The sequence below is a fragment of the Malurus melanocephalus genome, unplaced genomic scaffold (assembly GCF_030028575.1).
Source record: "Malurus melanocephalus ecotype Western Australia unplaced genomic scaffold, MMel_1.1 scaffold_10, whole genome shotgun sequence".
Taxonomy (NCBI): domain Eukaryota; kingdom Metazoa; phylum Chordata; class Aves; order Passeriformes; family Maluridae; genus Malurus; species Malurus melanocephalus.
Genome location: NW_026623242.1, coordinates 1,469,564 through 1,481,818, shown reverse-complemented (window position 1 = coordinate 1,481,818; position 12,255 = coordinate 1,469,564). Strand labels below are relative to the sequence as shown.

General features: G+C 43.7%; 1 protein-coding gene across 1 annotated transcript in view; it reads right to left on the bottom strand.

Moving 5' to 3' along the window:
• The window catches only part of LEMD3 (LEM domain containing 3), a 42,828-nt gene extending 33,634 nt beyond the window's left edge, over window positions 1–9,194 (bottom strand). Inside the window, exon 1 of the mRNA XM_057377204.1 lies at window positions 7,597–9,194. Coding sequence (XP_057233187.1) covers window positions 7,597–9,127 — 1,531 coding nt within the window. The 5' untranslated portion in view covers window positions 9,128–9,194. The remainder of the gene's footprint in view (window positions 1–7,596) is intronic.
• Between the last annotated feature and the right edge of the window lie 3,061 nt (window positions 9,195–12,255).

The following is a 12,255-nucleotide window of genomic DNA, read 5'->3' as shown; positions in this document are numbered from 1 at the left end:
ATTGCTCAGTATTTACTGACAGGTTTCAGATTAGTTCTATAGCTAGACATCTGATCTCCATGACCAACAACACCTACATAATCAGATAAAAATGTGTTTAACTAAGTTGTGAGATATGGGGATACTTGAGGGGCTTGTGCTGTGCAGACCAATGATGCCGAACAGACACTGGGATAAGTAGTACCGAATGAAGTGTTGTGGAATGTTTTATTGCACAACTGAGTAGTGAAATGGTGAGTATTGAGGAGACAGATGGTAAAGTGGCGTTGATATGCAGCTTATTGAAAATATCCTAATGCTACCAAAACCAGTTATGAAATGAAAGAACCATCTGAGGTTTCTCCAATTCAGAGATTTTACTGACCATCAAAGAAGTACTTTTCTGTGGACAAAAGTAACATTAAGATCTASATGTAGCCTTAAAATCTAGTGTTAGGAAAAGCACTACATTTATCTACCTCATGCCCAGCAGTCTTCTTGTGATAAAATTTTGTTCACTTGATGCCCAGAAAGGACAGGCTGGTGCTGCATTTACCCAAGACACTGTGAGTCCAAATATAAAAGTTTCTTGTACCTTTTCAAAAAGTAGAAGGTTAATGAGATGTGACCATGTATTAAGACTTAAGTGAATAAAGACAGTATGAAGGAAGTCTTAGTATGCATATAAAACAATTATTTTGTAACAAGCCATCTTTAAATTTTTATCTAAGCAAATGGCCTTCTCTGAGACAAAGAAAAACTAGCCGAGGACCTGTTCTATAATCCCTCATTTATGAACAGATCCATATCTTACCAACCTAGCAGCGGATCGCTTGAATTCAATGGATCTTAGAGACTACGTAGCAAGTTTTGGTACCTCTTAATTCAATCTCAGACCTCTCTTTTTAAGCCACCACTCTTCTCCCCACATTGAACAGCCTTTTGTATCAATTCAGTCTGCCACTCAGAATTAATTCAAAGCAGCTGAAGTAATTTAAGACTCTAAATAGGCAGCATTACTCAAGATACCTTGATGTTACAATATGACCCTTGGCAAGCAGAAAATTTGACCCTTTCCTCTGCAAAATGCCAGCTGTAAGAGCGCATCTCCTCCAGCAAGCTATGCCCCACAGGCATATCACGTTTGCCTGTTTCACAACCAACATGCACCTACTCCCCACAGCAGAACACAAACACAAGCAGAACAGAGAAACCGCACTAAATAACACTGTGGGAAAGACAGCACACTGTGACTCGACATTGGACRTTATCAACTCAAGCAAGCCTTATAACACAGAAGGAACCTGCAWGAGATCAGCTTTAAGATGTGAAGTGGTTCTTCAGTCTGTCCTTGGCACCCAWCACTATGCTTCTTTCCATCAGCACCACTTCCCCTTTTAACAAGCTTTTCTSTATCAGAATGACTGAGTGGACAGAAGCCACCAAGGTTACTTCGATCAAGAGCTGAGTTACATCACGTCCTCATTTGTCATAATCACAGCAAAGGCACTGCCACCTTCTTCAACAAATCTAGACCTACCAGGAGGAAGAGAAGGAGCCAAGAACAGCAAAGACAAGGATAGTACTAATAAAGTTCTCAGCAAACATGGAAGTCTCCCAAAAAAAAATTTTCTTTTTAATATATCTTGATTTCACAGTCCATTAACCAGTAAACCTATTCTGCTCAACCTAGCACAAATCACAACAGACAACTAATTTTAGCAGAGAATACAAATGCAAGAACTATAAAGACGAAAGGTACATATGTCTCATGATCACAACACTCCACTATCCTCTACAGCACTGGAATAGCACCTTCATGAACAAAAAACAATGTACTTGCTTAAGTTACTTGCCTAAGTTTTTTACTGGAGTGACCAGACAATTTTCTCAGCAGATCTGGCCTGTTCACATGTTCATACTATTTCTGAAGCACAAGTCTAGAAGCATGACAGTGATCAGCTACAGCTCCTGCCACCTCAGCTGGGTAAGCAATCCAGCTAAAGTTTGCAACCTACTACTCTCAGACGGAACACAGATGTCAAAAGGATTTAAATGTACACGATTTTTAGAAACACGATTGTTTCCCAGAAATAGGAGGACTGTAGGCCTGATTCTCCTCTTGTCCTGGGATAATTACAGATTGTGAATCAGTGCAAAGTGGGGCTCCTACAATGCAAAACTTAAGTCCTTGTGTATCATGGGCTCTTCTTTAAAATATTTCCACTGCATCCATTATCACTCTATGCATCTGTCCTAAGCAGAAAGATCTGCATTGCACTTGAACACTATCAGAGTTGACAGTGGTTCTTAACAAACAAGTTTGCTTTTTGCTTTCCCACACCTTTCTAGTCTCTAATGCTTTTAAAATGCAAAAGTTGCAACCAGATCTTCTTTCAGATTATAGACTACCTTTAGTTTTTTCACATCAGAAACCAAGTTCGTTTTTGAGAAAACTATGGAATGCAGTGCAAACTTCTAATTGTTTTTTGATATCTAAAGAAAACAGACTGACTCCTGTCAGGGCTCTTCTGCATCCCTGGTCCCCAGGCAGGTGATTCTATCAATTTTTTTCCATTATTTATTAAAAAAACAACATGTCCTCCAACAGTAACTTTGAAAAAATGTCATATTAAGAATTTACAGTAATAACATAAGGAATATTTTGTGCACTTCTGCAAATAGCAGCACAATTAAGGTGTGAATGCCAAGTAGTTACAAATATTCTGAACAAAGTATCTACTACCATTATCTCCCTAAAAACAGGAATTCTGAATTTCCATCATTTTTGTTTCAAACACTGATGAGCAATTTTCATATTTGTTCTTACACTCCAGATCTTTTACAAAGGTAAATAGACTACTTACTATTCTTTTGGGAAACACCTGAAGCTGTCAGCTAAGATGAACTATTTTGTACTATATAACAATTACTTAGACTTTCCTAGATGAAAGTCACTATATAATAATTCCTCATTTTAAAGAATCATTTCTGACATACTRTAAGGTAGACTGGAGTCTAAAATTGTCAAGAATTCTATGGAAATTTTACTGTTCTGCCTGGCTTTACCTTATGAAGACAGCCTAAGTTTGGTTTGGGTTTGTTTTGATCTACTGATCTTGATCCAAAACTCACCAAACCACACAACTGAGATAGCTACAACAGAGATTACTCTTTAAGAAAAACAGGCAGATTTTCTATCCCCTRGTGAGAAATACTTGCCAACTAGGATTTAAAGCAATATACAGAAACAGTTATACACTAATATTTCAGTAGAAGTTGTTACATTGTCAAATACAAGTCAGGGCATCCCTTGCAAAGTGCAAGCAGTTAACAGGCACACAACACAGAACTCTACAAATCTTTTTTGTCCCTCCCTTGATGATCTCCTCTTCTATAAATACCTCTTACCCACAACTAATTTTCTTCCATTAAAGACAACACTGTCAAGAATATAGACTCTTCTGAGAGGTTGATGTTAGAAGGCAAATAAATTTGTAGCAGTTATCTGTGAAATACCACAGCACTTCAACAATAATTTGCAGGCCTGTGAGCCTGACAGTCATCAACTTGTCTTTTATACAGCAAGTCTAACTTCTTAGCAATTAAATTCCCTGGCTAAAATTCCATATAAGTTTTAACACCTGAGAGATTTAGGAGGCAAGAACAAAGGAACATCAATGGAATGGAATGAAACTCTTAGAATCATTATTTGCATAAGCTTACACTTGCAATATACACAACTGCTAAGTTTCCCTGAATTAACATTTCAAAAACGCAAGTTGTAGCAAATATAGTAAGGATTATCCTCCTAGCAATTGTTTTGTAACAAGTATCATAGAAAGACCAAAACTGCAAGAAACAGATGTCACTTTTAAGAGCCTCTCCTAATAAGAAATTAGGATTTTAAACAAGACCTACCTCAAAGTTTCAAGATTAGATTTTTGTTGTGGTGGTTTTGCTGTTTTTTTTTTCTTTTGTCACATCAACTGCTTCTCAAAGTTCTGGAGCAGAAACAGCAGAAGTAACTTACATACAACCTATTTCACATTAGAGACTTCAACAGCATCTGTACTAGTGCCCACATCTTCCAGAAAGAAAGTGAACCAGATMTGAAAGCAACATCAACTAATCTGACATAGTTACCAACTTTTCATGAAAAATAGCTTTAGAATTAACTTCCAGGAGCAGCCACTTGAGATGCTCAGAGTAACATCACAAAACCACAGAAGCTGGAAGAGATACCCAACTCTTCAGTGCTTGCCTGACAAAGTAGTATATTGGTTTGGCAAGAAGTTGATATAATTCCATGGTATTTTGAAGGCAGGTGCAAAGAAAACATGCTTTACAGCCAAGAGCAAAATTAATGAAGTTACCAGCACCAAGCCCAAAGTGATCTTACTCACATACAGCACTACCAGAGATAGCAAACACAACATCCATTTGTTGGTCTTTTATGTGAGCTTGAAGTTTTTTTCAGCTATGGAGTTTATTTCAGTGGGTTTAAGAAAAAAAAAMACCCAGATATTTACCTGTATTTTAGACAACAAAATGTACAAAAACCTCACTTCAAGTGATTTTTATAGCTTAGATACAGAAGAATTAACCCAGTTCTGATTTGTCTTTGAACATTTTGTGCTACATGTGGAAAAACTAAAGCACTTCATAGCTATTTCAGAGCTCTGAATAAGAAATCATTTAAACATTATGCACACAGTGTAAGCGACAAGTCTCTTMTGAAATTTTCTGCTCATCCCTTCTCATTTACATTACTACACCTGGCCTAAATTCAACTCCAATACCGGGTTTTAAGCCTCCCTGTCATTACACACACCTCTCTGTTCTTAGATTATAGCCTGACAAATATTTAAGGGTTAACATTGAGTGTATTTCGTGACAAATATTTTTCAATGTCGTGAAAATACTATAATCTTATTTTGATTGCATTTAATTTTAGGCAATTAACTGTTAAGAAAACCAACATTAAGCTCASTGTGCATCATTCCCTGCAAATTTAAAATATAAAGCCACCCAATATACAATTAACTGCCTTTATTGCTTTATCACAGTAAGCACGATAATTACAGAGATGCATACATTGCAACTCTGCTGAACCCTAAAACCTTTTATGACATAGAGTTTAAAATAACTGATTTTTTTCCACAATCAAATCACTCCCACCCAACATATCTTGCCTACAACCATCTCATCTTAAATGAAAGGTTGTTTTTGAGATACACTGTTATTTTTAATAAAAGAGTATGCATCAGTTCTGCTTCTAAAATGAAAACAGACACTACTCCCATACGAGCGTAAGAGTCAAACGACTCACTTGGATGTTTAAGCTTAGGAAGCATATCGTCAAAGACAGGGTTCTCTCCCTTTTCAGTAAAAATCAGTCTTTATTAGCTTGYCTTGTCTGTTCTTCAGAGCCACCATATTTTTGTTCCATATGCTGATTTGAGAAGAATTTAGTAAACACATGCTAAACATATGGGCAAGGTAATTCCCTGCTCATTCCCACATTCCTTAAAAGAAGTGGCCTGCTCCTCTATCGAAGAAGCTAGCAACAAAACCTGCTGTTTACTTCTTCCAAAGGGACACTGTTCCCCCATTCCCATTTGTTATGTTGCAGCAAAGCCTGGGGCTGTGAGGAAGTAGGACAGATGAAATACAAGTGCCATGGCCAGAACAATTTTTCAGGAAATCCACTTTAAAGCGTTCCACTGAAAAGAACAGCAAATAAGAACAGGCCATTACTCTTACTAAACTACMAAGCAACACTGGGCTACCAGACCCCTGACTGGGCAGCCTAGCCTAAGCAAAGTCCTCTAAGAAGAGGACAATTTCTCCTGTCCAACAGTTCCAGCTGGGTTAACTTTTTAATAGCACATTAATCCCACATGCTCTACAGGAAAGTTCACACATTCAAAAATAAATTTTCTTTCAATACAAAAAAAAAATCCATTCTGAACTTTAAGAACTATTGCTATCTGCATTGCTGAAACGTTCAGCTTTTATCAAACCGGATGACAAGCCAGTTTTAACTCAACCACTGAATTTGGCTGTCAGAAGGCAGTAGGCTGACAGATCTTCTCCCATTAAAATCATCATATTTCAAGACTAAAAGAAGTATATAACAGATGTTAGTACAATAATACAGCTTATCCGTACATAAGAAAACGTAGGCATGTCTCTAGCAGTTATGGCCAGAAGCTAACCAGATGATGAGCAGCCCCAACAGTCACACTGTACCGTATCTAATTATAGCYCACCTGCATACGTTCACAGCCTGCCCAAAAACAAGACCAAACAGAACTTAAGAACCATGTGGACCATTGCAACGAAACCAYTGCAAATCCCTAAGTCCTCGCTGCTACTGTCCTTCCTGAACACCAAATCTTTTACTCACCCCCACCAAAACCATGCAACAAAGAATCAAGAATTATTCTGCTACCCTAACCTAATGAACAACGTTCAAAAAGGAATAGAAAAAAAAGCCAGCCCAAACTGCTACTTCTGCCCTGTGACATCTAGCAGATCCCAAGATAAAAATCGGATCACTCCTTACAAGGCACTGTATACATGCCCACGAATGAGTACTTAAATCCTCTACTCTCTATACAAAGAATGTACACAYTTGTACACACCCCACACTCCTTACTCAATCATTTCAAGAAAAATGCAAGTCGCCAAGAACTATCTAATGCTCTCATATCCCAAAATTAGATTTTTTAATAATTTTTCAACAGGAGCAATGAAAAATCAAGAGAGCAATGGCATGAGTTTTCTTTCTGATGTTAGAATCTCCACTGTCTGTTTCAAAACAGCCAAGAATTGAATTAGCATGAATCACCACCCTTAGGTGGTACATTTCCATATTTGTATGCTTCGTGAATAGGAAATGGTAGTTTCTAAATCCAGTCCAACAAATTACTTTCACATACTAAATAAGTTCCCAAATAATTCATGACTTAACAGGCTCTGAAATTCRGACTAAAGCATAGTAGTATTTAATTTATAAACATTACTCTCAACTAAATTTAGAAGAAAGTACTTATTAGAAAACCATACACAATAGGTCAAGCATTCATTGCACAAGGTCTCTCATAGTGTGTARTATCATCTCAACCTAGGATCCTTTTCAAGCCTCAGCACACATGAATGAAAACAAACTGCTTTATTGCCAAACAACTGCAGTCAAATCTTAGCCCTGCAGGAATTCCAGGTATCTAAATGTGCATGCTTACTCGTGCAATATTAGCATAAAGTCTTACCTCATCAATTCTCTATCAACCATRCTCCTGCTGTATTGAACAAAATGCATACAACTGCTTTGGAAGAAAACTTGCTAGAAAACAGGTATCAACAGATTACAGCCTGGAATGCTGAGATTTAAATTTATCCTCAAATGTCTTGCAAGCTTATTGTACCACCTTGCAAAGCACATACATAAAGAAACACAATTTCTCTGTGCACCATCCTCTAAAGAGATAATACTACTACTACGGTGGAACCGGTAACTGTTCAGTAAGAGATGTCTGGGAATGCAAAGGTGTATTAACAGTTGTTACATCCAGTTGCAGAAACTGCTCTTACCCTTCACCTAATACTTACTGTTGGATCCCACTTCCTCAGCTACTCCAGAACCTCTCATTCTCAGGTATGTGAATCCCAGTATCAGAAAGAACAAGCATGCAGCAGTTAAGAGGAACATGGACAGGTAATGTGCACTGAAGCCTCCAGTGGTGGATACCTCCTCTCTTTTAAACTGTTGGAGAAGCTCCTCCTCGGGCTCAGAGAGATTCTTCTTGTAGGTGTTTTTCAGGTAGGTATGATTTGAACCCGTATGATTGGAGTGGTTGAGTCTAAGGGAGGACGTGGTTCCACCCGGGGGAAGGCTATTAGATGAATAGATCCTGGATTCAACATTATAACTACCAGGAGCACCGCTGAGAATATGATTATTGGTCGCTTTCCTAATGGTGCCTGGAGGGTCAGTGATTTTACCGCCGTCCACGTCCGTGAGTGGTGGTGGCAGCAACAATACTGATGGGGATTTCTTGGATAAGCCAATGCGGTATCTGGGGCTGGGAGGACTAGAGTCCAGATTTTCACATCCTCCTCTTCCCCCCCCCACCACCACCGCCGCCGCCGCCGCCGCCGCCTCCTCCTCCTCCTCCTGATTTCTGCCCCTGTCTAGACTGCCGGCAGCAGCCGCCCCCGCCGCCCTGTCATTCGTTACGAGCACACCAGCACCGCAGCCTCCGCCAGCCCTTTCTTGGCCCGTCTCCATCACGCCAGCGCCGGCTGCAGCGCATTTGCTTGTTATGAATGGAGCAGGCGACTTGCTGAGGCTCCGTCTGGGCCGGCGAACTGCAGACTCCTCCTTCGGTCCCTGCTGTTTGGCCCTCGCCCCCGCCTCCTCCTCCTCCGAGTCCGAGTACTTGTCCCTGCTGCCTCCGTAGGAGAGGAGCCGATTCCCGTTCACGGTCCGGTTCTTCCACCGGTGCCGCTCGCAGTCCTGCTCCTCCTCGTCCTCCTCCTCGTCCTCCTCCTCGCCGTCCCCGAGCTCCCTCATACCCTGAGTCGCCGCGGGTCTCCTGGCCGCCGCCCCCCACCAGGCGCTGGGTTTCCGCCGGGCCGCCTCCTCCGGGGGGGAGTTGCTGCTCACGCCGCAGGCGCCGTGGGGGGCGGCGGGCCGGAGGCCGCGGAAGAGGGGCGCAGCGCGCTCCCTCCTGCCGCCGGCCTGGCTCCGGGGGCTGCTCTCCACGTCCGACTCGTCCGAGCTGAAGCCCAGCAGCACTTTTCCAGCCCCGGCGGGGGGTGCGGCGCGGCCCCGGTCGCCTCCGGCGGTAGACCCGGAGAGGAAGGGGTGCTCGGCGCCGGCCAGCCGCGCTCCCGGGGCCGCCCGCCCGGGGCCGCCGCCTCCGCCCGGCGCCGCTCCGGCCCCCGTGTTATTGTTGTTGCTGTTCCGGGTCTTGTTGGCGCCGCCGCCGCGGGCCCCAGACCGCTCATCCTCGCGCAGCTTCTTCAGCTTCTTCAGGTAGACGGGCCGGGTGCTCTCGGTGACCGGCCCCGGAGAGAAGCCGAAGCGCCTCAGCTCCGAGAAGAGCTCCTCGTCCGTGAGCTGCGCGGCCGTCGCCATTTTCCACTCCCCCGCCGCCGCCGCCGCCGCGGCGCTTCCGACCCACGCGCCGCGCCGCGCTCCCCGCCGGAACTGACGCGCCGCACTCGGCTGTGGCCGAGACCCGCCCGTCACCCCGCGGCGCCGCCCGCCGGGAACGCGKCCGGCCGGGCGGGGTAGCGGGGGATGAGCGGAGCGGGGCGGGGCCGCCCGGCGCCGGCGGCCCTTCCCGGCCGCCCCCGCCCGGTCACGGCTGTCGGGCGGGTTGGCGCCGCTCCCGCCGCCCCGGGAAGGGATGTGGCCGCGGATTGCCCCGTCCGCTCCCGGGCTCGCGGAGGGGTCCCGGGCGGGGGTTCCGCYGTGGCGGGCGGCGGCTGGGAGCAGGAAGGGCACCCCCGAACGGGCGGCCCCGGCACCGCGCTGGCGGCCTGTGGGAGGCGCTCTCGGCGGCAGCGGGGGAGTGGGGCGCCGAGCCCCGGGGTGTGGGGGGCAGCGGCGGCTTTCGGAGCTGCAAGGGCTGCGCTGGGCGGGAACGCGCTGTATCAGGAACGCTTGCGAACCGGCATAAACCGCACCGACTGCTGCGGAGTGTCAGAGTGCTCGGGTATGCKCTAGAGTGAGCAGCGTCAGACCGAACGCTGAACCTCCTTTAACGCCATTCCCAGTGTCGAATTTAGCCTAAAGGTGGCTGAAGAAATGGGAAGAGGCCGCGTACACCTTCGGCGGGTCCTTCCCGAGATGGCAGGCAGCGGTTCCCTTCCACCAATGCGCTTTCGCTGTCGGAACTCCAGCATCCGGACAGTTGTGAAGAGACTTAGACATATGAGGGGACAGGACTTAAGTTTTCTTAAGACAGACTAGGGGAGGTTTAGGTGGGACATTAGAAAGAATTTCTTCACAGAAAGGGTGATTAGACAATGTAATGGACTACCCATGGAGTGTAGACACTTCCTGRAGGTGTTTAGACGTGTCACATCCAGTTGTGGTGCCGTGGTCTAGTTGACATGGTGTTGTTCGGTCATAGGTTGGRCTTAATGTTCAGAGGTCTTTTCCAAGCAAATTAATTCTGTGTGATTTTGCATGTGATTAATTTTGGAATTACCTGGATGTGTTTTGCTTCTTTGTTTTGGAAAATACAGTTGTTCATATATATTGCAGTTGAAACTGTCAAACTATACAGAAATGTCCATGTCAACATAGTTGTGCCAATATAAAGAGATGYTGTCCTTGCGTTTCTCAGAGCATGTGGTGTGTGCTGACCCTTCTGGGTGTGCCCTTTGGCCACAGAACCTCATATGGAGGCTTCAGAATCTCCTGACCTGCCTGTCTCTACCTGTCCACCCTGGGCTCAGCTTTTGTGTACCGCATCATAAACACAGGAGGCTGAGTTCCAGTTTTGATCTAGCTCTGACTGGCCTTGCACCACTGTGTGCAAAAGTGGTCCAGGAACAAGATCCAACTGCGGGAACAACTTGTGTGTTCCCCCTCACAGTCTGCTGCACTGAGGATATTGTGGATGTGCCCTGCTAATGTCAAAACTAGAGTTGCTAATTTTGTTATTGAGGAACATTTGCAGAGCAGGAGTTGAGGTAGCTGTGAGGCAGCTATGTGTGAAGATCAAGCCAAGTCTACTGATGTAGAGGAGTGGCCAAGGGTCTGTATTACTGCTGTGCTTTATGTGACACCACTGTGCACAGCCTCCTCGTTTCCCTGACAGAGGAGCTGTTTCACATATAGCAGTATAGTACATTGGAAGAAAACACAGAATTCCACTATAAGGATGATTACATTAAACATCCATTGCGCATTAAACCAATAATGTAAATGTACCTGTTGTGTCCTATTTCCCAACTGTACTAGCYAACTGATACCATAAATGCCATGAGAAATGCTTCTGACATTCCATTCCTCCTCATCAGTGAGAAGCAACCCACACTTTCCACCTGCTAGTTGGAATATATGTTTCAACGTGCCCCAACACGTTCAGTGCCTGCCACCAGCTGCCTGTGACACTGGCCAAGCTGAGGCAGTCAGTCCCAGCCAGGTACCATGCTGGCAAGCACCTGCTTGGACACCTTCCTTCTATTAGCAGAAGGTATGCTGTCCTACAAGAAAGTGAGAATGCTGTCTTCCTACCAATGCAATTCATATCTTTTCTCTTTTTTTTACAGCGAGGATATGAGTCAGTTTGTAAAACTGTTTACTTAACAGCAGGAGTGCAGTAAATACTATAAATTGTTAACAACTGAGTCATCTCCTGCAAAACTATAGCATGTAGATACATGGGCCAGCTGACTGAAAAGTCTGCATATTGCAAGTAATGATGCAAAATCTGTGTGCCAAAATATTTTGAAATGTTTTAAAAATACATTCTCTGGTTGTACTGAAGTAAGGATGCTTCCATTACAATTCTAAAATCRCCATGTTTCTTTCACAGTATATGTTAGTATTAAGAGTCTCAATCCCTCATTTTTATCAATATCTCCACATAGTCAATTTTCAAGTGATTACTGACTAAGTTGTTGCTTTTCTGAAGATAAATTTTGACTGCAGGGAGTGTGGAGACTGTTACTCATCAGGAAAGGAAAATGGTTGGTTTTTGAATAAGACACCTTAGGTTACATTTTCCCTCTCATCTTYAAAAAAACTCTGAGTTCTTCCATTGGGTGAAAAGGTGCGCTGGAAGCAAACAATACTTATGCTGACCTCATTAGACTGGGAATTGAAGTTGAATCTTAACACCTTTTTTACCTTTCTTTCCTGATTCCAGATTTGTGCAATATTTATGCTTCTTTTGTAAATTCTTAGAATCTGTGAATGACAGCTGCCTTTCCAAGTCTCTTWCTGCAACTTCCTCTTCAATTAATACAACCCATTCTTGATATAAATCACTGTTGCATACCTGAAGCATTTAGAAAACATGAGTCACATCTAAACAAARTATTATTCTCTTGTAAAACTCCCAGTATTGTAAATGCTAGTGTATTTCTATTTACCTTTTGATTTTTGAGCCTTAAGGTATACTGAGATCACATTTTCTTAGGAATGTGATGTTAATGARTGTGATGATTGTTAGTGAATAGTAGAATGTGCCTTTCCTTACTTTTTTAATAAAAGTGGAGATAGTCACACAATCACAGACCTCCAGC